Source organism: Halichoerus grypus, chromosome 10 (genome assembly GCF_964656455.1).
Source record: "Halichoerus grypus chromosome 10, mHalGry1.hap1.1, whole genome shotgun sequence".
Taxonomy (NCBI): domain Eukaryota; kingdom Metazoa; phylum Chordata; class Mammalia; order Carnivora; family Phocidae; genus Halichoerus; species Halichoerus grypus.
In genome coordinates, this window is record NC_135721.1 from 48,082,125 (window position 1) to 48,107,923 (window position 25,799).

At 44.7% G+C, this 25,799-nt stretch overlaps 2 protein-coding genes across 2 annotated transcripts in view; one reads left to right on the forward strand and one right to left on the reverse strand.

The window, feature by feature from the left end:
- The window catches only part of SLC4A5 (solute carrier family 4 member 5), an 83,762-nt gene extending 74,831 nt beyond the window's left edge, over positions 1-8,931 (forward strand). The window contains exons 21-26 of the mRNA XM_078056395.1: positions 814-882; positions 1,551-1,724; positions 3,721-3,876; positions 5,668-5,752; positions 6,785-6,852; positions 8,796-8,931. Of these exons, the coding sequence (XP_077912521.1) occupies positions 814-882; positions 1,551-1,724; positions 3,721-3,876; positions 5,668-5,752; positions 6,785-6,819 (519 nt within the window). The 3' untranslated portion in view covers positions 6,820-6,852; positions 8,796-8,931. The remainder of the gene's footprint in view (positions 1-813; positions 883-1,550; positions 1,725-3,720; positions 3,877-5,667; positions 5,753-6,784; positions 6,853-8,795) is intronic.
- Positions 8,932-9,629: 698 nt separating this feature from the next.
- Positions 9,630-24,073, reverse strand: MTHFD2 (methylenetetrahydrofolate dehydrogenase (NADP+ dependent) 2, methenyltetrahydrofolate cyclohydrolase). Its single transcript, XM_036087603.2, has 8 exons — positions 23,926-24,073; positions 18,353-18,537; positions 16,882-17,004; positions 16,318-16,470; positions 15,759-15,866; positions 14,392-14,484; positions 13,861-13,986; positions 9,630-12,675 (listed from the first exon to the last, which is right to left on the reverse strand). The coding sequence occupies exons 1-8, from the start codon at positions 24,024-24,026 to the stop codon at positions 12,512-12,514; spliced, it is 1,053 nt and encodes a 350-aa protein (XP_035943496.1). The 5' UTR covers positions 24,027-24,073; the 3' UTR covers positions 9,630-12,511.
- Between the last annotated feature and the right edge of the window lie 1,726 nt (positions 24,074-25,799).

Consider the following 25,799-nt stretch of genomic DNA (forward strand, 5'->3'; position numbering starts at 1 on the left):
GGGCTCCCTGCTCGGCGGGAAGCCTGCTTCTCCCGCTCCCACTCCCCCTGCTTGTGTTCCTGCTCTTGCTATCTCTGTCAAATAAATAAATAAAATCTTAAAAAAAAACAAAACACAGAGAGACAGTAGAGAAATACGTCAAAAGGCTTCTAAAGAATCATAATGATGATTGTAGAACAGTATGAGTGATATGGTCCCATTTTTGAAAAAGCTAACAAACTACCTGTGAGCATGATCAGAAAGGAAAGATGCCCACCAAATCATTAGCGGTTAGTTGGCAATTAGTGGTGGTTGGTTTATCTATACACATCTGTTTTGCTTCTTTTTTTAATCCGATTGTGTAGGGTGTATAATTTTTGTTAATCAGCACCTACTCACTGCTGATGGAGGTCAACTCAATAAAGGTCCCCAGAGCAATGAAGCTTTGTGGGGGGTCCTCAGCTGGGGCTGGAACGGGGAAGGAGCTGACAAGAATAAGCAGGGGGCTTTCTATGGAGCTTTCCCATGTTCCAGAAGTTGTGTCTTCAGTCAAACCCCACGGCTTCAGCAGGGATGGAAGCAGGGCGGCCAGGCTGGGGGAGCCGCTGCCCAGAGAGAAGGGGGCAGGGCAGCGCTCCCCACCGACACTGGCTCCAGATCTACTCTCAGAGGCTCAGTTCCCCTAAACATCCAGCTCCTTCATGGCTTGGGGAAAGCCAAGGCAGGCCAGGTTGCCTCTGTGACTTGGCAGACGCAGTCATACAGAACAGGGCGGCAACAGCCTGCCCCGGGCAGAGACCCAGTCGAAAGCTCTGCTTCCCTCTCTCATTTCAGTACATCCCCATGCCCGTGCTGTACGGAGTCTTCCTCTACATGGGCGTGGCCTCCCTGAATGGCATCCAGGTAAGGCTCTCCCCACCCCACCGAGCCCCAGGCTGATCTAACCAGAGTCAACTCCCCACATCTGCTGCCATATTACCGAAACCCCAAGTGCTTGCTTCCGCAGTTCAGTGGGAAAATAATGGTGATAAAGATACTACCATTTACTGTGTATCAAATAAAATCACTATAGCAGGCCCTTCATAGGTGTTCTATAATGCAATCTGTGTAAGTAGGTGCTGTGATCCCTATTTTACAGACGAGGAAACAGGTTCAGGATTCACAACCCCGATGGGGCTGATTCCAATGAGCATTTCACTACATCTCTCTTCTCTAAGGCAACTCTAGCGGAAGAAAACATTTTGTTTTGTTCTTTATTTAGCATGATACACCAGATGTCTCGGCTGTCTTTGTGTTGCAATTAGTTTCATTTTCCTTGAATGGGGGCAGTGTTCCTTTGTGGCCGCCTCCAGGGCTGTACCCTGCAGGCAGGGTTCAGGCCTCCTCCCCTAAGGGTTCCCTATGTGTCCTCCTAGACCTGCAGTCCCCCTCCTGTGCATTCTTAGTCCAGACAAGGGGCTACCTCCTATGAGACCCCACCGCGTCACCCCTTCCCGCAGTCCCAAGCCCCCAGCAGGGCCACCTCCCTCACGGGGTCCCCACTGCTGGCTGAGCCTCGCGCTCTCCGCCAGTTCTGGGAACGCTGCAAGCTCTTCCTCATGCCCGCCAAGCACCAGCCGGACCACGCCTTCCTGCGGCACGTGCCCCTGCGCCGGATCCACCTCTTCACGCTGGTGCAGATACTCTGCCTGGCGGTGCTCTGGATCCTCAAGTCCACGATGGCCGCCATCATCTTCCCGGTCATGGTAAGGTGGGCGCGGGCTCCCCATCCTGCTTGGCCGATGGGGCCTGGGCAGGCGTCCCCAGGAGGGAGGTCCGCCGTCGCAGATGGCCTGACTCTCTCAGGGTCACAGAAGCAAGCACAGAACAGAACAAGATTCGGGTCGTGAGTCCAGGCCAGATAGAGCGGGGGGAGGGGGGCAGTGCAGGGGGACAGTGCCGGAGCCTGTGGGCTAATGCTTCGGGAAAGCCCTGGGTGGGCCCCAAAGCCTGCAGTGCTGGACTGGGGGCCAAAGTGAGTACACAGAGGTAGGATTTGAAATGTGCCCACCTGGGATTCTCAACCCTGGGGGACCATTAGAATCACTTGGGAGCTTTTTAAAACTGTGTGCCCAGGCCTCACCCCAGATCAATTAAATCAGTATCTCTTGGGGAAACCCAGGCATTGGTGTCTGTAATAAGTCTCTGCAGGTGGGCATAAATGTGCAGTCAAGGTTGAGAACCACCACTCTAAGGAAAGGGAAATGGATCCTCCCCAATAGGGCCCTCATGGGGTTTAGCGATAACAAGGGGAAAGGAAAAGAAATTATAGTCACCATTAGCATGTGTGGAGTGCTGTTTAATTTAATCCACAGCAGTAGTAGTAGTACTTTAAGTATACTTAAAGTATACTTTAGTACTACTACTAACCCTATTTTACAGGTGAGGAAACTGAGGCTCAGAGGGCATGTGTGAGTGACCCAACCTATACAACCAGAAGGAGCTGAGCCAAGATCCATACCCTCCCCCTATTGATTTTTTTAATTTACATGCAGTAAAATTCACTATGTGGTTCTGTGAGTTTGGACAAATGCACAGATTAGTGGTTCCACTACAGTCATGATACAGAACAGTTCCATCATGCCTAAAATTCCCTCATGCCATTTCTGTTTTTTTTTTAAGAGAGAGAGAGAGAAAGAGCATGCATGCGCATGTGGGAGAGGGACAGAGAGAGAATCTTGAGCAGGCTCCATGCCTAGCACAGAGCCTGACAGGGGGCTCGATCTCACCACCTGGGCGGAAATCAAGAGTCGGACACTTAACCGATTGAGCCAGCCAGGCACCCCCCACCCCCTGCCATTTCTATGCAGACAGTGCCTCTTCCCACCCCTACCCCTAGCAACCACTAATTTGTTTTCAGAGCCAGGATTTTTAAAACCCAGGTCTGTCTAGCTCTCAAGCTCTACTTGCTCCCAAGAAGCAGGTCAGTTAGGAACCAGAGTTAAATGCAGCTGGCTGGTTTTCTCCCTGACCTCATTTAGTGGCCGGTTCTTGGTAGTGAAGGGGCAATATTTATAACTAGTTACCCTGGGCCCATTGAATTTATTAAAAGGCCAGTATTTAATCCTTCCCCAAAGCACACATTTTTCCCTTTGTGTATGCTGAACAGAACCAAACTTTCTAGACTTTACTGTAAAAATTCCTGATATCCCAGTACACTTTCTTCAGTGTACTTTATACTTGTTAACAGAGAGATTGGCAGCTCTCAGAAATAAGGACAGAGGGACAGTGGGTCTCAAAGCGTGATCTCTGATCCAGAAGTATCAACATCTCCTGGGAAACTTGTTAGAGATGCGGATTCTCAGGCCAGACCCAGACCTGCTGACTCAGAACCTCTGGGGGTAGCCCCCAGCAATATGTGTATTAACAAGCCCTCCAGGGTGTTTTGGTGGAAGCTCAAATTTGAGGATCATTGATTTAAAGAATAACTATAGGAGTTCTGTAGCCCTTGGTCTCTGCCTGGCTCCGAACCAGCTGTCACAGGCTCTGTTCCCTGGCTCATTGGTAGGCTTTGCCATTCAACTGAGGAAAGGCCAGATGAAAGGAACCAAGCGGGCAGGTGGTAAATGGTGGTTTGTCGGAGCTCTGAGATGGCTTCAAAGAGACCAGATAAAGTCCCTAAACATAGCTTACTGAGGGAGAAAAAACAATGTCTGAGTTTGGGGCCTTGAGCCCATGGTTTTCTCTGAACTCTCACCACAGATCCTGGGCCTCATCATTGTTCGAAGGCTTCTGGACCTCATCTTCTCCCAGCATGATCTGGCCTGGATTGACAACATCCTTCCAGAGAAGGAGAAGAAGGAGACAGATAAGAAGAAGAAGAGAAGGAAAGGGGCCCATGAGGACAGTGATGAGGAGGTGGGGAGGATGTGAGGCCAGGGCTGAGGGAAGAGATCAAGAAACCCTCCCTCCACTTCTGCCCAGGCCAGGGAGAGGGTGGGCTTTCAGGTGGCCAGCTATGATCACCTGGGCCTAGTCTGGCATGAGCTGAGGCTTCTGCCTGTGTTGGTGTAGGGTGCTGAGAGTTCGTCTGCTTATGGGAATATCCTCAGGGTGGGCCACAGTGAATGAGCACCCCCCCCCCACAACCCAGGGAAAGGCTGGTTGCCACACCCATTCTTTGCCATTTCTTTGAGCTCCCGGGGCTGTTATCAACAAGCAGTGCAGGTCCTTGATGGACAGGGCAGAAGACTCAGCTCCATCATGGGGGAGGTTATGAGGACTGACCTCCAAAGAATGGAGCAGGTCTCGGGGGTAGAGTCTGATGGGCACCAATTAGTAGATTAGACTCTGGGACAGGTGGAAGGACTGGGAGCCAGGTTTGCTTGGCCTGCCTCTGGGGTATTAGGGAAGGTGGGCAGAGAGGCATATGTCCTCACTGAAAGGAGAGTGGCTACATTCCCCAGATGCTGGGGACCACCTGGTTGCCCCATCTACTTTTCTCTCATGCTTCCTCCTCATCCCACTTCCAAAACACTCAGGGAGTCAACAGACAGGAAGCCAGTCCAACTTAGAGTAAATCACGAAATGTGAACAGAAAGATTGTCTAGTTCAAGTGCTCATTACACGTGATGAAACGATCCTCCAAAAGGGAAGTAGTTCACCCAAGATGGATATATGGTTAAATGTCTAAAGGGAATGAAGAATCCTGACTTTTTTTAATTTTAATTTTTTAAATTTTATTCATTTGAGAGAGGGAGCAAGAGCGGGGAGAGGGGCAGAGGGAGAGGGAGAAGCAGACTCCCCACTGAGCAGGGAGCCTGATGAGGGGCTTGATCCCAGGACCCTGAGACCATGACCTGAGCTGAAGGCAGTCACTTAACCAACTGAGCCACCCAGGTGCCCTCTGTTTCTGACTCTGCTCATTTCCAACATGCTAAGCTGCCCATGCCATCTAGCAACATGCCTGGCTCCCATTCTCCCAGGTCTGACCTGAACCCACATCTCTGTATCCACCTGGAACTGTTACAGTGATTTTGCCTTTTGCAGATCAAAGCTGTCTATGGGCAAATCCTTGCTGACTGGTGGCAATCAAACCATCTTCTGATGGTAGTGATAGACCCAAACTCCCCTGGTCCTTAATTGCTTTCCTCTTCCAGGGAGAAAGAGGCCCATCATTCATTCACATGTTTTTCATTGATGATTTAGATGGTTTGCAAAGACAGGCCTTGAGAACAAAGAAACTGAGAGTCTAAATGCCTTTTAAAAACAAATACTTACTCTTCAATTGATTCATTCAATAAATATTTGAGTGGCTACCACGTGCCAGAAACTATTCCAGGGTTGGGGAAAGGCATGATATATTAATGGAAAAATGGGATTCAATTTGCACAAATCCACTTTACACATGTCTTTACAGCAACACCAGCTATTGTGTGATTCACTCCTGATTGGTTACTATGACAGTTGAAACTGTTCTAATAAATAATGTTCCTGGAAGAGTTCTGTCCTGTTTAGGACAGCAGGCTAACTGTGATTGCCCCCCAGTGAGCCCCAGAGTACTTGCAGCACCCCCTAACTGTTGAGACTGGAGATAGAGAGGATGGTGGTTGGCACATTGTGGATGCATGTATTTTCCATCTCTTGGCAAGAAAGTCAAAGCTGTTGAATTGGTGGTGTTTATCAGCTTTTCCCACTGTTTCTCTCCAGCCCCAGTTCCCTCCTCCCTCAGTTATAAAGATTCCCATGGAAAGTGTCCAATCAGATCCCCAAAATGGTATCCACTGCATTGCCAGTAAGTAAAACACATGGTGTCTCTCCCTTCCTACTTACTACTAATTCTCCACCTCTTCCTCCAAGGAACTTCTATCTTTAACTCAGGGGGACCGAATGGTCTTAGATGCTAGAGGACTCCTCTGGTAGGCAGAGTTCAGTGAGAACTGGGCCACCGGGATTCAGACTTCAACTAATGGAATCCCCAAATCAAAGCCTGCAGGTGCCTGTGATCAAGCTTCACTTCCATTTAGACAGAGCCCCTCATTCTTTCCTTGCCCCTGGTGCCTCCTGATGCCTGTGGAGTCACCTGGCCCTCTCTTCAATGGTTTCAGACCACATGGATCCAAACATGACCCGCTGAGCCTCCCAGGCTTTCCAGTGGTTGTTGAAAATGATTGAGGGTTCAAAGCCAAGCTGAGTTGTCCCCTTTAGAGAAACTGGTAGCATAGCATTTGGATCATAAATTAGCAGGGAAGGTCATAGAGAAGTTCCTCCTGCTGAAAGGGAGGCTGCCTGGGAGGGATCGGGCATTGCTCACGAAGATCCTGGGGGGTTCTATGGCTGCCTTTACCCCTCCGAGCTTCGGCACCCTACCAGAGGACAGTCCTGTCATCAAGACCACAGCCTATCCTTGGAATAATCAGGAAGATCCCACTTGAGTGACCTTGGTGTTCCTAACGTAGGGCTTGAAACTTTCCTAAAAGACCCAGATTAGGATCCTGCCAGGGCCCTTGAGGGGCTTCCCATCACACTCTCCGTCATTAGTACCTCTTCTTTTTTAGTTGCTAACTCTCCTTCCTTCCCCTTCCCATTTGTATTCTTCCATCACCCTTCCTTACTCTGCCCTGGCCCTCCCCCACACCCACCTATCCTGGCTGAGAGCCCTCTGGAGAAGGAGTAACTGAGCCAGAAGCCATCCTGATTTCCTCTTGTGTAGTGTTGGCTGTGGGGATTAGAGAACAGGAAGACAAGGGGGAAGCACTGGAGAAAGGTTTTCTCCAGCGTCCTCCTCAAACCTGCTCTACAACTGACATTTTAATTTTCCTGCCAGGAAAAAGATCTTCCAGTTGGAGTTACTCATTCTGATTCTTCCTTCAGTGACTCAGAACTCGACCGGAGGTAATGGCCATGAGGTAGACTCCTTGGGTATTAGATAAGAGACTAAGCAGTGGCCAGGAAGGCGGAGGGACTAGGATTTCCCAGGTTAGCCAGTGTCTCCGTAAAAGGCCTTTGCTGGTCCACCTTGGGAGACAGGTGGTCAGACCTGATTATTGGCGTCAAGTAACAAATATGTCCTTTTACTGACATGTCATGATTACACAAAGGTCTTCTACTTTAGAAAAGGAAATTACAAAATACTACGTAAAATTGAAAACACTGGGGGAAAACAACATAGAGAAAAACTACACATGACTTAAGTATATATTATTGAATGCCAGGATAAATGAGCTCGAAGATCAAAACGCCAGGTACTCCAGTAGTATGTGGAATAAAGTAACAGCATGGTTAATTAGCAAAGGTCAGAAACCTAACTAAATATCAAAGATTAAGTGGAGCGTGGAACTTCTGATCTCGGAGCCGTGAGTTCAAGCCCCAGGTTGGGCATAGAGATTCCTTAAAAAAAAAAAAAATGGAGAGAATAGTCAAGAAAGGATTCCAGGCCGTTTCCAGGGGCCCCCATGCCTACTGTGATACCTTAGTGTTCTTAATGAGAAGCCATGAGAAAAGTGGACAACTTGATGATTGAAAACAAGGAGGGCTCAAAAATAGAAGAGAAATCCAGGGGCAAGAAAGTCAGCCTCAGCTATTACAGGGGAAGATGGTAGGGTGCTCCTACCTAGGGCCCTAAACTGGATGGGAATCACTGTACTACATCACACATGAGCAAAGGCATAGGCTATCCCAAGTCTACAGGCAGATAAACCTGCAGACTTAGATGCACGCATCCAAGAGATTTTAGAAAACATGCACGAGATCGTCTGAGTTAGAAGTCAAAGCTGTTACCATTTTGCCAGGATGAGAAGAGAAACACTAACAAGCCCCCCTAAGCAGAGGACCCAAGGCCACTCCAGCCCAGGAGGGTCATGCGTCCAAACTACATCCCTGCCTGCTTTCTCATCCCACCTCCCCAGTCAGGGTTCCTACACCATCACATGAATGCCACGGATTTTTATATATAAAGGCGTTGGGAGAAAAGCAGTCTATCCTGATTTTTTGTTTTTAAGTAGCCTACACCAAATTGAACCTCTCATTGCCCCAATCTCAGTCCATGGAGAGAAAATATGGACCAGGATGGGGCATTTCCATATACAAACATGGGACAGCTACACTGGTGTTTTACCAACTCTATGTAAGTAGGTGGAAGCAGAGACCACTGAACAGGATTCCATTTCAGTGAAGGAAAAGGCTCAGCAACATGATCTAGTTTAAGCATCCGAGATCTACCAGGCATGATGCGTAATCCCTGGGGGTCTAGAAAGACAGGCCTGCCAACAAAGACATACAGCAGTGTGTGCCGAGAACAATGGGGCACATGTAAGAGAAAGGACAGTGTCTAAGGGAGGGATCTGCCTTATCTGGAGAGTCCAAGAACGATAAATAGGAGCCTGCCAGGTGTACAGAATAAAGAAGAAAAGAGACAAAAGAAGGGCATTTCAGGCAGTGGGAACACGCCTGAAATACTATTTGAAAATAGCAAAGACTGCTGGGCTAGACGGGCAGCCAAACTAGAAGTAGTCAGAAGTGCAAACATAAAAGGCCCTGTCTGGCCACACTAAGGAGCTTGGATTCTATCTCTTGAATGGTGGGAATCACAGACAGATCTGTGATCCAGAAAGTTCGCCTTGGCAGCAATGTGGAGACCAGGCTGAGACTTCTGGCGAGACTAGCTCAGCAAGCACAGCTGAAGGCCAAGCGCAGAGGATGTTGCTCATTGCCATGACGTGTTAAGAGCTCATAAGCAAGGACAAAACTACTTGCTTTAGAGCCCTCCTCTGGGGGATAGCGTGGAAAACACCAACTACTAGATAAATCACTCTCCCTTCCCTCTTTTTCTTACTTAGCATCACATTGCACTTCAAAATTTCCTGTCCAGCTTCACCTGCTTTCAACTATTCACAGAGCCCAGTGTTCATGGTGCCACAGGTGAAGATAGAAATGGAGTCAGACTGTGACTTCACAGATGTGGACAGATACGGAAGAGAAACTGACGGCGAGACCACCCTCTAGGACGCAGCTGCGCCCAGACAGGGCTTCATCTTCACTGTGGGAGGACATGGTTGCATCTTCACTGTGAGGTCTGGACCAGACCCCTAACTTCTCTGAGCCAGTTTCCTTATTTGCCAAACAGACGGAGGCATTCCACTTGATAGAAAACTGATCTGTGGATGAAAAGTACTACTTACATGCAAAGCTGTCTCCTTCTTTCTGCAGTTATGCAAACCAACAGAAACATGATACCTTATTTTAAAATGCAGTCCAGGATAGAACTTAAAATGTTTCTTGAAATGAAAACAATGCTTGCCTCCCAAAATATAGCTAAGATAAAGGGGGCAATAGTAAATTTTTATTGAAACAAATATCCGTTAGATTTCTTTCTTAAGCTTAGATTTTAAAATATCTAGATGGTCTTGAAAAAAACCATTAAAACGCTCATCCTTCAGTAGACCAAAGCTGGAAAATTTGTTTTGCAACTTGACATAGTAAGAAATGTGTAAAAGGCCCTATCTTCTCTTGCCACCTCGGGCAGCTTTCTAAGGCTCCTGTGGCACGTCCGTGCCATCTGCATGCGCCGTGGGCCCTGGGCCAGCACGGACGTGTGACTGAAGCTCCCCCAGACTGAAAAGCCAGTTCCCAAAGTCGCCTAATGAAAGAACCAACACATGAGAGCGAGCAAATGTTTTCAAAATAAAATTGTTCTTGTTAAAATGAAACTTCCAACCACATTACATCAACAAAATGATCCTTTAAATTAATATCACTGGTTTTTCACATTCAGAGTAAGACTTCTTTCTACCCTTGGGTAGGTCCTGCCTACAAGTTTTCAATGACCTTGCTCCCAAAGTTAAACTCCCATCCACAGGACCACTGCATGTTAGGCAGTGCTAATGTAAAATATTAGATTATAACTTTGCAGTATTAGATTAGTACTTTAAAGGAATGATTGGAAACAAGTTGGGTAGATTAATAACTCATTAATATAAGAAGCAAACCCTGTCCTCATGAAACTTACTATCAGTCTGTCTTTAGTCCCCACTTAACAAACACCAACCTTGCTTGTTTAACACCTACTATGTGCCTGACAGCCACAATGCAGCTGACATTTACTTTCTCCAAAACAACTATGGATTTGAATCTTGAGGAAATCACTTTGGTTAGTTACTACATTTACTCACGATGACCAAAGCAGGTGCTTTTTTTCTTCATCCTTTTCTATTTTTTAAAGACAAATGACACTAGATCGTTAACACTTTGGGTATGAGGACAGCTAATTGCATCTGCGATCCTCAGAGCTTCATACAGTGCCTGGTCCCTAGAAAACTTTAAGTGTTTATTCAGTTAAATCTCAGAGCTCCCTTCCAAGGGATACTGCCAAGAGGTAAAGCTCTAAACCTCTCCCATTAACTGCTCACTCACCCAGAACCATCACCTGAATTTAAGGATAAATTCTGTATTTTCAGCTGCACCAATCCTGGGAGAGCTAACAATCAACCCTTAACATTTCAGTTTTAAAACTTGGCTGATTTCCAATAGCACTTTGTCCAAATTAAACTGTAGAAATGTTATGGATTCTGGAGTAAATGTGCTTGATTAATGAAACAAGTTGGAAACTACAATGTTAATTTTTTGTTGTTGTAAATTGATCACTGTAATTTTCACCTTATATGTCATTTATATTTTGTATATACATGAACATTTTAATTTTGACAACTTTTAACAGGTGGACATATTGTTACTTCTCCGTGTACTAGGTCAGAATTTCTTTCCACTTATAACTGTAATTCAATAAAACTTAATCCTGTCTGCTTATCTTGCTCCATGTTTAAGTAATTTTGGTCAAGTCAGCAAACATGGGATATGGACATGAGCTAACCCTCACTTACAAAAACATCTCCAGCGAACTATTCTCTTTCATCTCCAGGAAACTATCCAAAGAATAAAGGCTGCCGGCAGAAGAACAAGGAGAAGTCAGCTCCCCATTGTTCCTTTCTTTCTACCTGAAGCAGGCTGGAGCAGGAGCAGGAGGATCTGTCTGCTTGGAAGCCAAAATCCTCCACGCTGGAAGAGAACAGAGAATACACAGGGGCCTATCCCAGCCTCAAAATATGCACAGCAAATACCTTCCAATCTGTCAAAATCAAACACACACATTGAAAAAATAATTGTATAGAGAGTGGGGCGCCTGAAGGGGGAGGGGGTTGTCAGCAGGCACATCAAGAAGTCCTTTGTAAAGCTAACAATGTGTAAATTCAACTGCATGGTTTAGAAAACACCCAGAATAAGCCTAACCACTTAAATGAATCTTAAGATTAAGCTCCCAGCTTGGCACAGCCTGTTGGGACATTAGACTGAAAGGACTAGACTGGTTTCTCCACAGCTGCGCTTTGTATCAGTTTGTTTAAGGCACAGGATTAGGTGTTACCAAATATAGGAATATTGACACCCGTTACATCTAATCAGAAAGAGTAACTACGATTAGGTCACAACCAGGACAGTAGCAGGAAGATACAGTATTTTGGAGAACTCATTCCACACCAGTCAGAAGTGTTTTATTAAAAAAAAAAAAAAAAGTGAAACACAAAAAAAAACCCTTTTAATTAGAAAGTCTGATTAAATTCAATGTGAACTCAAGTTCTCAAAAACCCATTGGGGAAAGTCAACAAATACATCTGAGAAAAGCGGGCAGCTGCTGACAAGTCTTTGGTGGAAAAGTAAGTTCATACTTAAACAAGCTGCCCTAATCCTAATGATTATCAAGCCCAAGTTTTGTTTTTCAAAAATAGGTTTCAAGATATCCCAAGGAAACCATACAGACACCCCCAAGAGTACAAAGATATAACAGTGAAGTTTAAGGATAGAGGAAAAGCCAAATATGACAACACACACAAATAATCTATAAAATAAAATAAGCCTTTCAATCCTAGAGGAAAATGGGAAAGCCTCGTGAATATAATACACGTGGGACGAGGACTGATGCGGAACTACCCTAAATATTTTCCCAATGACTAAGCCATGGAATGACAGCTCAGGACACCATTCACAATTAGTTTTACATACCATAGGTATGTAAGTTACAGTAATGTTTTTTTCTACTCAATTATCATTTCTTCCTTTTGACTTTTTCCCTAATTTTCTCTAGCAACATTTTTCCTTTGGTTTGACCAGTTGAACTCAAAAGGCTTGGAACCTAAAGTGAGTATCAACTCTTATTGAAATAGCACTTAGGAAATGCAATCCTAGAAAAGGCAGATTTTAACTGAAGTGGCTTGACCCAGTTAAGCACCCGCTCTCAATGGGACGATGTCCTCCACGTTCATCACCAGGTGAACGGCTTCCCTTGGCCGGCTCCCACGACCCAGCAGGAGGCCGGCGCGCTCCGTGCTGAGGTACGGCAGAGCCATGCGCACCGGCAGCCCCCCGCCATTTCTGCTTTGAATAAATACAAAAAGTATCATTTTAAACCATTTCAGTAAAATAAATAAAAAATATTGCATTTCTATTGGCCTGTTTCGCCTCTCTGACCGGCTTGGAGTGGTGTTCGTGACAGAAGACACAACAGTTAATTGGTTGCTACTCCACGCTCCTTAGGCTTCAATACTTCCCGCTCTTCAAGCCTCAGCACCTTTTTTGCGGCAATAATGGTATTCTTCATCAGCATTGCCACTGTCATGGGACCAACACCCCCAGGGACTGGAGTGATGTAACCGGCTTTCTTTTTGACTCCTACATAGAAACAGGATGGGTAGACTGCCTTAATTATGGCAAAGGAAATGTATGCATCTTAATGTGCCGTGGAAGCAGTCAAAGAAAAAGTAAGAATATATATAAGCACCTTCGTAAGCCTCAAACTCATTAAAAAAAAAAAAAAAAAGTCCTATCTACATTACTCAGGGGTAAAGGCTTTTGAACATACTAAAAAAAGAACATGCATGTAATACGAGTTGTTCAATGAATATTTATACATCTAAATAACCTATAACTTACCATCCATACTTTTCCTCCATATTAAATCAGTTTGAAAAGAAACACCTCAATGGGTTAACTATATGTGAGGTATAACTATATTTATTATATTATTAATATTAATATATTACCAATTAATACCTGCCTACAACATTTTCTTACTTTTATTTACTATTTATTGACTATATTTATTTAACTATACTGTTTGCCCAAAGCACCAAAGCCAAGTAATTTTCTGGAAAGTGAGAAGTAAGATTTTTTCTAACCCAATCTTAAAGGAAAAATACTTAGATACCTAGGCTTGTGTCTGATTGCTTTATTAGAAATAGAAAACTAGAAATAGGTTTACCCAAATTGAGATAAACATGATAACTTAAGAACTGAAAGGAGAAATCTACTAGTATATTTCAAAATCCAGGAATGTGGCTCTTTTCTGGACCATTTTTAACATTCCAGGTCTGTGATCTCTCCTCTCAATGTGAAAATGATAAATCTGTAACACCTTCTAGGAGACTCAATGGTTTCGGAAAATCAACTCATTAAATTTTTAGACATGTTAAAAGTGATGAAGTGGTTTTAATTATGAAGTAACCCTAAGGAAAGAACAAACACCTCCCTGAAAAGTTTATACCCGGTCCCCATAATTTTATGATATAAACAATTAAAATGGTTCTAGAATGACTATAATTTAAGTTTCTCTTAATTCATGTGGAATGCATTTTGAATTACCAGAGTAACATAAGATGGTTTTATTTTTGCTTTTTTTTTTTTAAAGTAATTTCTACCCCCAACACACAGCCCTGAGATCAAGAGTCACATGCTCCACGGACTGAGCCAGCCAGGTGCCCCCAGAGTAACGTAAGTTAAAAGTAAATGATCTGTCCTAAATGTCCATTAAAGGTAGTATTTACCGATTTTATATTTTAAGAAAATTATGCCATTTACCTTCAAAGTCCACATCTCCAACTAACTTGGGTTTAGCAGTGATGGGATCTTGAACTCTATTTATTCCCACATCGATGACTGCAGCTCCCTCCTTGATCATATCTGCTGTGATCAGATTTGGAATGCCTGCAAACGGAGAGAGGAATGAGAGGAATGATCACTAGTCCTGAAAGGAAGATTCTACTTGTCAGAGTCTTATCTGATTTCAATTTTAAGAGACCTGGAAGAACTAATTAGCTTGTTTGATGAAAACCTGTAAAAACCATTAGCCAAGAAACCACTGAAACTCCATACAGTAAACAGACATATTAAGAGGTTTTTGAAGCAACATTCACCCATCAAGTCAAGATTGGAAAGCCAGAAACCAAGGCCAAACGCACCGTTCTTGCCTAATCTCTATGGGCCGCATACAATATCACGGCTAGGAGAATGGTGAATGGGGTGGCACAGAGGCAGGCAAATTCTAAGATAAGAGGTCTGTCTTCACCCTTCTGAGGTGAGGCCCTTCCCTCCCCTCCCTGGGGTTCCTACCTGCAGCAGAGACCACAATGTCTGCAAGAACCGTGTGCTTCTTCAGTTGCTCTTTGGGGGTGTATCGATGAGATATTGTCACAGTGGCGTCACCTAGGAATTAAAAAATACACGTCTTGATTTCTGAATCAAAGCTGAGATTGGATTAGGTCTCGACTAGGCAACCCATTTTAGAAATTCACCAACTCTGAAGCAGTAATTGACTTAATTCGTGTACCATATTTTCTGGACAGCTAAGTACCAGTTACTTTTGAGCAATTAATACCTAGTTTCTTTTATTTTTTTTTAATCTAAATTCAATTAATTAACATAGAGTATATTATTAGTTTCAGAAGTAGAGTTCAGTGATTCATCACTTACATATAACACCCAGTGCTCATTGCAGGTGCCCTCCTTAATGCCCATCACCCACTTACCCCATCCCCCCACCCACCTCCCTTCCAGGAACCCTCCGTTTGTTTCCTGTAGTTAAGAGTCTCTTATGGTTTGTTTCCCTCTCTGATTTCATATTTTATTTTTCCCTCCCTTCCCCTAAGATCCTGTTTTGTTTCTTAAATTCCACATGAGTGAACTCTTAAGATAATTGTCTTTCTCTGACTGACTTATTTCACTTAGTATAATACCTTCTAGTTCCATCCACATGGTTGCAAATGGTAAGATCTCTTTTTTGATGGCTGAGTAATATTCCATTGTATATATATACCACCTCTTCTTTATCCATTCGTCAATGGACATTTGGGCTCTTTCCAGAGTTTGGCTACTGTGGACATTGGGGTGCAGGTGCCTCTTTGGGTCATTATGTTTGTATTCTTTGGGTAAATACCAAAAGAATTCTTATAACTTTTCTTATAACTTTTATCCCCTCATCCTAGCTCCAGTTTCTTATAACTTTTATCCCCTCATCCTAGTTCCACCCTTTGGAATCATTTAAAATTAAATTTATTCCTTATCCTATTTGGCAGCCTTTCAAGAATCTTACCTTTCCTAAGCAAAATATCACTAGAATTATTCAAGGTTTAAAATTTTTTTTCTATCAAGTGACACAGAATGGGATACTATGAACTGTTTCTTAGTTCAAACTATCAAAGCCATAACTGAAAATGTCTAATTGCCTACAACCATGCTTACATTCAAAACTCAAATATATTTCTGAGGCATATCCATTTCTGTACTAGTTCCCTAATAAATGAATATAAATAGTCTCAGGTGACAGGAGGAGTTCAGCTTCTCCTACAAAGATTACTCCCCAAATATCTGCTAACAAAATTACAACAAATACAAATACAAAGTTTAACAAACACAGGACACCCTGCAGAGGTTCGCACATAAGGGAGCAGGGAACACTCCTCCGAAAGCCATTTCCTTACCTCCAGGACGTTCGTGCGCCCCATCTGTGTGGAGCAGCATGGCAATGGGCATTCCAACATTTTTTGACCTCCCAGCCACAACCACATTCTTCCCTAGGGTTGGAATGCCTATGAAGAAATATATATATTTACATGAAAAGGAGTACCAGACTATGCTAGAAGGAGCACCAAAGAAGGCAGACAGAGGGCCTAGGACATGAATCTAACTGTGATAAGGAAGGGAGTTACTAAGCTTGTTGCCTCAACAGTCAAGGGGGCCCATCACTTGCTACACATCCTGAAGACTAAAAGAACATGAGAGAAAGCACTCTGGAAGCTACAAAATATTATATGAGTGTGCACTATCAACCCAATGAAACCTTACGTTTCCTTTGCGGAGGCTTCTGGATTAAGTAGCAACAAAGTCAATAGAGGCAACCACAGGGAGAGGCAGGCTCTGGGGGCAGGACTGGAGTACGTGGGGCCCAAGTGTCCACTCTGCAACTGTAGGCACTGTTACCACTGGCGAGTACTGGTTTCATGATCCTAACACAGACATACAACTATGGGATATACCTACCAGTTCGCTTAATTATTTCCCAGACACCCCACGGGGTAGCCGGTAACATGGAGTACTGGTCCAGACACATTCGCCCTACGTTAATGACATGAAAGCCATCAACATCCTTGTCTGGGGAAACAGCGTTGCAGATCTTTCGCTCGTCGATGTGCTCTGAAAGAGAGATCAGAGCAGCGGCCTGAGGTCACTGTCACCTAGTTGGCACCGCCTGACTCCAGCTTAGCTGGCTTATCGCGCAAACCCGTTCCCCTTCCACGACTGGCCTCCGTGATTGACTTCTTGGTCTGCATGGAAGGAACACGCACCAGGCAAAGCCAAATGCCAGCATCAGAGGCAGTAGCCTCTTGTACAGCTGCTTCCCTCCACTGCCATTTTGTATCAAGATCTCAATTCCGAGTCAAGGAGTAATTTATTCTGAGTAGGTCGGTGCATACTTAGTAAAATATTCACTCTCTCGAGTTTACCTCCCCTTTAAGTCAGATCCACGAGGGGCCAGGTGTATAAAGTAGCTAAGAATCCTCTACTCCTCAGAAATCATTCTAAGTGATAGAGTCCAAAACTCACCTGGAAGAGGCAGCTGAACAAGGAGGCCATCTACATTATCATCATTATTTAGTTTATTGATTAAATTCAACAGTTCTTCCTCTGAAATTGAAGCTGGTTTCACAATTGTCTCACTGTTGATTCCTATAAGAAAATTCCAAGGTTAAAAAAAAGTATCGAGGCATTTAATGAGCAGCGCTATGTTGGCTGCCACGGTATTCTAACATAGAGGTTCTTTATCACACCCAACCCTGGTAGCTAAAAAGCCCCAGTCAGTTCCCAAGGCACCTAAAAAATTAACTTCACAAATATACACTCTAGAGAACGCTGGCTCAACAATTATCTACATTATTCTACACTATCCTCATGAGCTTCAATTTACAGAAAAGGAGGCAGAGGCTCAGCAAAATTGAAACACAAGCCATCCAGTGATGAAGGCAATCCTTCCAGTTCTGGAGTCCATGTTCTTTCCACTGCACTGTGCTTCCTCCCAGTGTCTTAAAAAGCCATAGCTTGCCATTTTCTAGAGTTTCTAAAGATTTTTCAAAGAAAAGGGCAGGAGGCCTCAATCCTGTGATACCAAGGACTCATGGCCCAGTCAATGGCCCAGCCACCCCAGTGGTTTTCACAGCCTTTCAGAAGGAAGGCACCCAGGTCTCATACCACCGACCCACAGGGGAGCAGGAAGAGGCAGAGCCAAGCCCACCCACCCGAGGTCTACCGTCACACAGAGTCTGTGGTACAGCGAGACCTCGAACACGAACCTCCCATCACCCAGACCCTCAGCTTTTGCATTCCAAACTCTAACCACTGCGTAATTTTTTTTTAAGATTTATTTTTATTTATTTTAAAGAGAGAGAGCATGCGAGCAGGGGGAGGGGCAGAGGGAGAGAGAGAGAAAATCCTCAAGCAGACTCCCCGCTGAGTGCGGAGCCTGATGTGGGGCTCAATCCCAGGACCCTGAGCCCATGACCTGAGCTGAAATCAAGAGTCGGCCACTTAACTAACTGAGTCACCCAGTTGCTCCCCACTGCATGATTCAATTGGCTGTGGACCCAGTTGGTAGAGAAGCCAAAAGCTCTTTCCCAGAAGTCAGTCATTTCCTTCAAACCCAGGACTGTGTTCTAGGTCACATCACTGAGGCCTCCTCAACCAAATGCTCAAACATCTCAGCCAGACTCTCATGTCTGTCAAGGAAAACAAATATAAAATGTGTTCAAGGTCCCTTGTCTAATGTTAAGACTAAAGACAGAATTTAGCTTATATTCCAGAAGACATGGAGAATACCAACCATATTCCTTCCATCCTAGTCTATAAGCCTCCCCAGCAGATAGGCCTAATTTCTTTATGACCACATTTTGGATACAGTTCAATCCCATCAGCCTCCTCTGCTTGAGTCTTCTAAGCAGAAGAAAGACTCACGAGTGCCAATGGAGTTTGCGTCAGATAAGCCACAATTTGACGGCAGCCAGGGTCTGTGAGTGACACATACCCACTTCTGCAGCGGCCCGGGTTTTGTTGAGGACGTAGGAGTGACTTGCAGGATTCTCGCCCACCAGAACCACACTCAGGTGTGGCCGCTTGTTGCCCGAAGCCACCCATTCTTCCACCTCCTGCCACACTTCCCGCTTGATCTGCTGGGCCAGCTTCCTTCCAGAAATGACAACGGCTTCATTTCTGCAGAAGGCAACAACAGTCACAAAACCAAATAGCTTAAATTTTTGTGAAAAGTAAAGATCAGACTACAAAAAAAAAAAAAAAAAAAGCTTATTAAACACCCCAAACTTAAAGAGTAGATTAAAACACATGGTGCCTAAGCTGAGGGACAACGGAAATCTGAAGGGCAGTTTCAGAGGGGTAAATCTGTGTCCAGCTACATGTTTGGGGAGATAACGTTGACTGAAATACTATCATTACCCTGAAGCTTGGAGAGGTTAAGTGAGTGACAGCTAGTACTTGGCAAAGCTGGCCCTCATACCCAGCTCAGTCTGAATCCAGAGTCCAGGCTCTTACCGCTACACCATCTGGACCCCTGATCATTGACACATTGATAGACCCCTCCCCGCCAAAAAAAAGCTTTCCACTGTTTTAATTTGCATTGTTTTATTTGACCCGTCACCACTATGAGGTTAGTGTTTCCTATATGCTTATATACCATTTTGTAGTTTGTGTTTTGCGTAAGTTATTAGCATCCAGCCATGTGTTTCAAACCATTTCCCAGTTAAGTCAATTGGCTTTTAATTTCTTTTTTTTTTTTAAGATTTTATTTATTTATTTATTTGACAGAGAGAAAGACAGCTAGAGAGTGAACATAAGCAGGGGGAGTGGGAGAGGGAGAAGCAGGCCTCCTACTGAGCAGGGAGCCCGATATGGGACTTGATCCCAGGACTCTGGGATCATGACCTGAGCCGAAGGCAGCCGCTTCACCGACTGAGCCACCCAGGCGCCCCTGGCTTTTAATTTCTATGATGCTTTCAAATATATAAATTATGTTATGCAATTAAACGAATAGACAATGTTCTGGACAGGTCAAACCTCAAAATTACCACTGCTCCCCACAGCCCCTCCTGGAGAAGACTTTCCCAGTGAGAATAAGGAGGTTCCATGTCATGGGTGGCAGTGTGCTCTACCCCGGGACCCCAGTGGCCCACCCACAGCTGACAGATCAGGAATGACTATCGGACACCAAGGACAATTTCTAGGCCAGCCAGCGGTCCAGTTGGTACACAAGCTCAGAGCAACAGGAGCAGTGGTAAACTAGCCTGGTAAGAGCTTCTCCCTGAAACACATTCACACACTAGAACCACAGAGGACCTGCTGGTGGGAGGAGCTGAAGACAGACATAGAAAAAAAGTAGAGACAGAGAGAATAGAAGTCACACTCATGGTAGGACAGAGCAAGAGATGCGGAAACTGCTACTGATGGGGCAACGAGAAAACTCAGGGTCTAGAAGAACCTCCAGTTCCCAAAACCATGTTCCGCTCTCTGAAAGACCACTTCTTCCCAATAAGAACTGTTTATGCAGCTCTTCCTGGGTTCTAATGTGGAAGATTCCTGGTTTTCTTATTTCCATACATGGCCTTATAATAAAGTTCCCAATACTTAATGTAGGATGAGCAACTGCTCTTTTAGCATAAAGGTCTAGTGGAAATAAGTCTTCCCATTTTGTTTTCTTTCTGTCTTCAGTATCACAAAGAATGCTTCAATCTCAAGACCAGTGAAACACACAGTTGTCTGAAATATTGAAAAAATTTCCCCTAATAGCACATATTTAATTCTCAGGGATAACACCAAGGTACTCGATATCCTGTATGGTCAGATATGATTCATTCTTTTTTTTTTTTTTAGATTTTATTTTTAAGTAATCTCTACGCCCAACATGGGGCTTGAACTTACAAACCTAAGATTAAGAGTCGGACGCTCCACCAACTGAGCCAGCCAGGTATCATTCATTCTTAAGACCACTGTTAATTAAAATGGAATTTTATTTTATCTTTTTTAAAGATTTTATTTATTTATTTGACAGAGAGAGACAGCGAGAGAGGGAACACAAGCAGGGGGAGTAGGAGAGGGAGAAGCAGGCTCCCCGCCGAGCAGGGAGCCTGATGCGGGGCTCAATCCCAGGACTCTGGGATCATGACCTGAGCCGAAGGCAGACACAACGACTGAGCCACCCAGGCGCCCCTAAAATGGAATTTTAAAGCTTCAACAGTCTTTAAACCTTCCATGCTTCTTTTCCATTAAGATTAAACACCTACTTTAAACCAGATTGAAATGTCTTATATATAAAGCAGTAATTTTATATCTAAACTTTATATTAATTTGTATTTGTATCTTGGGAGCTTTAAAAAGATAAAATTTTATAGCAAACAGCACTTTCACCCAAATTTTATGTAATGATACTAGCATAGCACAAAATATATAATAGCATTTCACATACACCCATGGTATATTAAGGAACTGAAAACATGTTAACATTCACAAATCAATTTTAAAACTAGAGTTGAAGGGGACTTCATTCAAAGGGCTTTGGACACAAACACCTCTGGCAACACTCCTGGGAAATAGCCCCAGTACAGAAATATATTCCCAACCCTGCAATGCTGTAGAATGAAAGATTACTTTAAAAGAGCTTACGACAGTGATTTACAATGAATGAAATAACATATATAAAGTGCAAGGCATATATATTCAATAAAAATTAATTTCTTACTCTCTTCCGTTGGTTAGATTTACAAACACACACGCATATCCTTAATATATAACATATATATTTACTTACTCATAAGGATATGTGTGTAAACGTATATACACACATATAAATATTCAGTAAAGTCTTAAATCACATTTCCTTAAAAAGTTCCTTTTGAGGTGGCTAGTGAGTTAAGCTCAGGTCGTGATCTCAGGGTTGTGTGTAGGGCCCTGTCAGGTTCCACCCTTGTCTCTCTCCCTCTGCTCCTCCCCCACCCCACCCCACACTCTCTGACTCTCTCAAATAAATAAATAAAATATTTTTTAAGAAATTGAAAGCCATGAACTTAGACAAAATGGTAGCAGCACATTTGGGCTAAGACTAATCTAGTACAGTTAAAAACAGAGGGTTCTGGGAGAACCCAGTGTTCCAAGTCCCAAAGGCAGGTTCTGGATGTTACGCCAATTAGCTTTAAAAAAAACTGTCAAAGAGCAACTAGAACCAAAAACAAAGCAACAACACAATGAGTATCTTCTGTAATATCAGCTGTTCTAGCCCTCCTCTGCATATACAACTCTGCAAAATGTGAAACAGTCCTGCCAGTGAGTCATTACCTCATTTCCCATCATCTCTTTTGCCAAAGGGCAGATAAAGTAACTGCTACCTCAAAAGAAACAGAAATAGAGGCTCAGCTCAGTCCCACAGGGAATCCAAAACGTATTAACTATATTAGCTAACACTTATGTAGGAATTAAATGCTTTTCACAGATGTGTTTAATAATGGGTTAAAATTACGAATGAGAATAAAATAAAATGAGTGAACAGATGAAAAAAGTCACAAGGACTGTTCAAATAAAATTCAAAATCCAGCTCAGTAGCATCTTCGCTTTCCTAATTCAATAGCGTACAACACTATAATTTTCCATAAAAACAATTATCAGGTGCATTTTACAGTTCATGATCAGGTTATTCTGGAAAGGGTTCGGTTATCTACTAATTAATTACATACAAAGGGGGATGGAACTAACATCTATTAAACACTAGGTATTTTGCTATGAGTTTTACATACATTACTCTCATTTACCTTGGGGTTATTATACTATTATACTATTATAGTATACTACAGAAGGGGAAAGTGAGGACATTAGAAACAAGATTCAAACACAAACCTCTGCCTCCAAAGTCCATTTTTCCCTATACCCTAGTCTACTTTGGTACTCTCTCTCCAACCACGAGTTTAGAGTTTTAGATTTTATTTTTAAGTAATCTCTACGCCCAACATGGGGCTTGAACTTACAAACCCAAGATTAAGAATCGGACGCTCCACCAACTGAGCCAGCCAGGTATCATTCATTCTTAAGACCACTGTTAATTAAAATGGAATTTTATTTTATCTGAAACCCTCCCCCAAAAGGAATTCATGCAGACTCATAAAAGATACTGTTCTACATTTACTAGCCAGCAGTGATCAAAGCAATACAAGGAAACCATAAATACCATAGTATTGCCTTCAGAGATATGGAAGTCTACTTGTTCATTCAGAAACGTTAGTGAAAGGAGGGCATCTGTTACTGGAGAGTGAACAAACTGGTCCAGTTTTCTAGGTGGTGAATTAGAGGATCTTTACAAATCTCTTCAATCATGAAAGCCACAGGCACACGTGGCCAGAACTCAGGAAGGGAGCAACGGGGAAGAGAACAGACAGTAATGAGGGATGGGGCTGAAAGGCAGGTCAGGGTCAGAACAAGAAAAGCCCTGAGTGTCCTGGGTCTTCTTTCAAGAACGCATTAATCCTCATTCTGTGCTACGACAGCATCTTGGCAATGTTTCTAACATTTTTTTTTACACTGAGTGGAAAGTACACACGTGTTCTGCCCCTTGACAGGTAAGGGAGTTCGACTAGGAAAGAGGACTTATGATCATCCCTGAATTCACACAGCCTAGCCAAGTGCCAAGATGAAAGAAGGGGCTGCTATAACAGGGCTCAGCTCGCTGGCAACGCAAAGGCTCTAAAGATGGGCGAGGGAGTGCACAGATTTAGGGAGAGAAAGCACAGGCCCCCAGAAGACTCTTCAACCTAGGTTTAAGAATGGGAGTTTGAAGTCTAGAAAGATCAGGAAAAACCCATTACCTCCTAAGAAAAGGCAAACAGAGCTCTTCTCTCCTCCTCTCGGGTTTTTTTCCCCTTCAATTTACCAGCCTGCCAGTGACTAGCTCCGGGTGGACCGCATCAAAGCCCTGGTGACCCCAGCACATTTATTCTCTTGGCAGGGGAAGGGGCAGCTTGGAGAGCTGCGGGAGCCACATCCACCTCCCGAAGGAGGAGGGAAGAGCGGGGTACCCGGCGAGCAAGCCGGCTCTGGGATTTCATCAGACTGCACCAACCTCCTCCGCCGCTAGGATCCCGACGCGCACTGAAGGCTGCTCATTCAGAGTCCTTCCCGGCGCTCGCCGAAGCGTATGCTCTGCTTGGCCAAGCGGCTCGGCAACACCGCCAAGGGCGGCCGGCAGGTTCTGGCCGGTAACCTCCGTACGGTCCCGCGTAAATCCGGGCGCCCCAGAGCCCGCCTGCACCTTCGCTCTGCACCGTGGGCCCCGTCCCGCCTACGGACTGGCCCCGAGAGAGGGCGACGCCCCGGGGCTGCGGAGACCGGCTCCCTCTGAAAGGCAGGCTCCGGGCATCAGCCCGCCCCACGGAGCGAGCGCTCAGGTCGCAGACTGCGGCCGCGCTCGGCTGCCACATCGCCCCGTCACCGCCCGGGACAGAGATGCTCGGTAGAACGTCCCTCGGCGCCCCTTCGGAGCCCGGGCGGCCCCCCCACCCTCGGTTCCCCTCGGCTTTCGGCGCTGACCCAGCTCCCGGACCCTCTTACCGAACTACCGAGACGTGGAAGGGGCGATGACGGAGGCGGCAGCTCTGCGCGGGCCGGAGCAGCCGGGTGGCCAACGTGGACACGACGGAAACAGCAGCCATCACCCGCGCCAAGGTCCGCGCCAGGAGAGAAGCGCGCGCGCGGGCAGTGCAGTTATACCGCGGCCGCGTGGCAGGCCCCGCCTCCCGCCCGCACCCATTGGCCACTTCCCAGCAAAGCCCTGTTTGTGATTGGAGTAAGAAGAGCCAGCAGGGGAGCCCTAGAAGGCTCGGAAGCCCCGGTAGCCTGCAGAGATTGGCCGAGGAAGGCAAGCCCCTGCCCGACGCAGCGGGTGTCACGGAGGCCTGGCCAGCACGAGTGAGAGTTTGTTCATTCATTGCTTGAAGAAATACCTGAGCGCCTACTGTGTGCCAGGCAGCATAAAAAGTGGATAAAAAGATAGGCAAATAGAAGAATGATGGAGTTAGAAAGAAACTATTTGACGAAATCATAGGAAAAACGGATCATCAATGGATGTCAAAACAACTGGATGAAACTGGATGAGGAACAGGTATGTACTTACTGGGTTGCCAGATCTTGCAAGTAAAAATACAAGACACTCAATTAAATTTGAATTTTAGATAAATAATTTAGGAGGAGGGGTCATACTTGTAGTAGGATAGTATTCGATGGTCATCTGAGATTAAAATTAAACCGGGCTTCCTGTATTTTATCTGGCTACCCTTTTTGCATAGTGTAAAAGTATCTCTCCCACAAAATACTTATTAATAGTAAAGGGGGGGCGGCTGGGTGGCTCAGTCGTTAAGCGTCTGCCTTCGGCTCAGGTCATGATCCCAGAGTCCTGGGATCGAGCCCCGCATCGGGCTCCCTGCTCCGCGGGAAGCCTGCTTCTCCCTCTCCCATTCCCCCTGCTTGTATTCCCTCTCTCGCTGTGTCTCTCTCTGTCAAATAAATAAATAAAATCTTTAAAAAAAATAGTAAAGGGGGAAAATAGTAAATTTACAAAGGGAAACCTGAAAGTCATGACTTTAATTAAACGAGTGATCAAAGTTAACACCATCGGTAATGGAACAGACACGCATTATGATGCATTAAGGAGGACACATCACTTCCTAACTCTTCACAAGTCTGAAAATTGAATGAAGTGATTTTTCCTAAACCATTAAGTCCCCTAAAAACTATTTTTTTTTAAAGATTTTATTTATTTATTTGAGAGAGAGAATGAGATAGAGAGAGCATGAGAGGGGGGAGGGTCAGAGGGAGAAGCAGACTCCCTGCTGAGCAGGGAGCCTGATGCGGGACTCGATCCCGGGACTCCAGGATCATGACCTGGGCCGAAGGCAGTCGCTTAACCAACTGAGCCACCCAGGCGCCCAGTCCCCTAAAAACTATTACAGATTTTCCATTTACACACTGAGAGGAGAGAACAAAGACCTGGAATATTAAAACAGTCTAGGAAAAACCCATATTCCTGAAATTTTGGAATATACTAGTGGATCTTAATCTAATCACAAGGAAGTATCAGACAAGCCCAAACTGAGAGACATTCTACAAGAAAAGCAGCCTATACTCTTTGGAAAATGTCAAAGTCATGAAAAACAAAGCATGAGGAACTGTTCTAGATTAGAGAAGTCTAGACATGACAAATGTAATGTGTGATTTGGAACCAAAAAAATTATTTTTCTTTCTCTTTATTTCATTTTTCTTTTCTTTTTTTTTTTAGGATTTTATTTATTTGAGAGAGAGAGGAAGTGAGAGTGAGTGAGCCTGAGCGGACTGAGGGGCAGAGGGAGAAGCAGACTCCATGCTGAGCAGGGAGCCCAACACGGGACTCGATCCCGGCACCCTGGGATCATGACCTGAGCCAAAGGCAG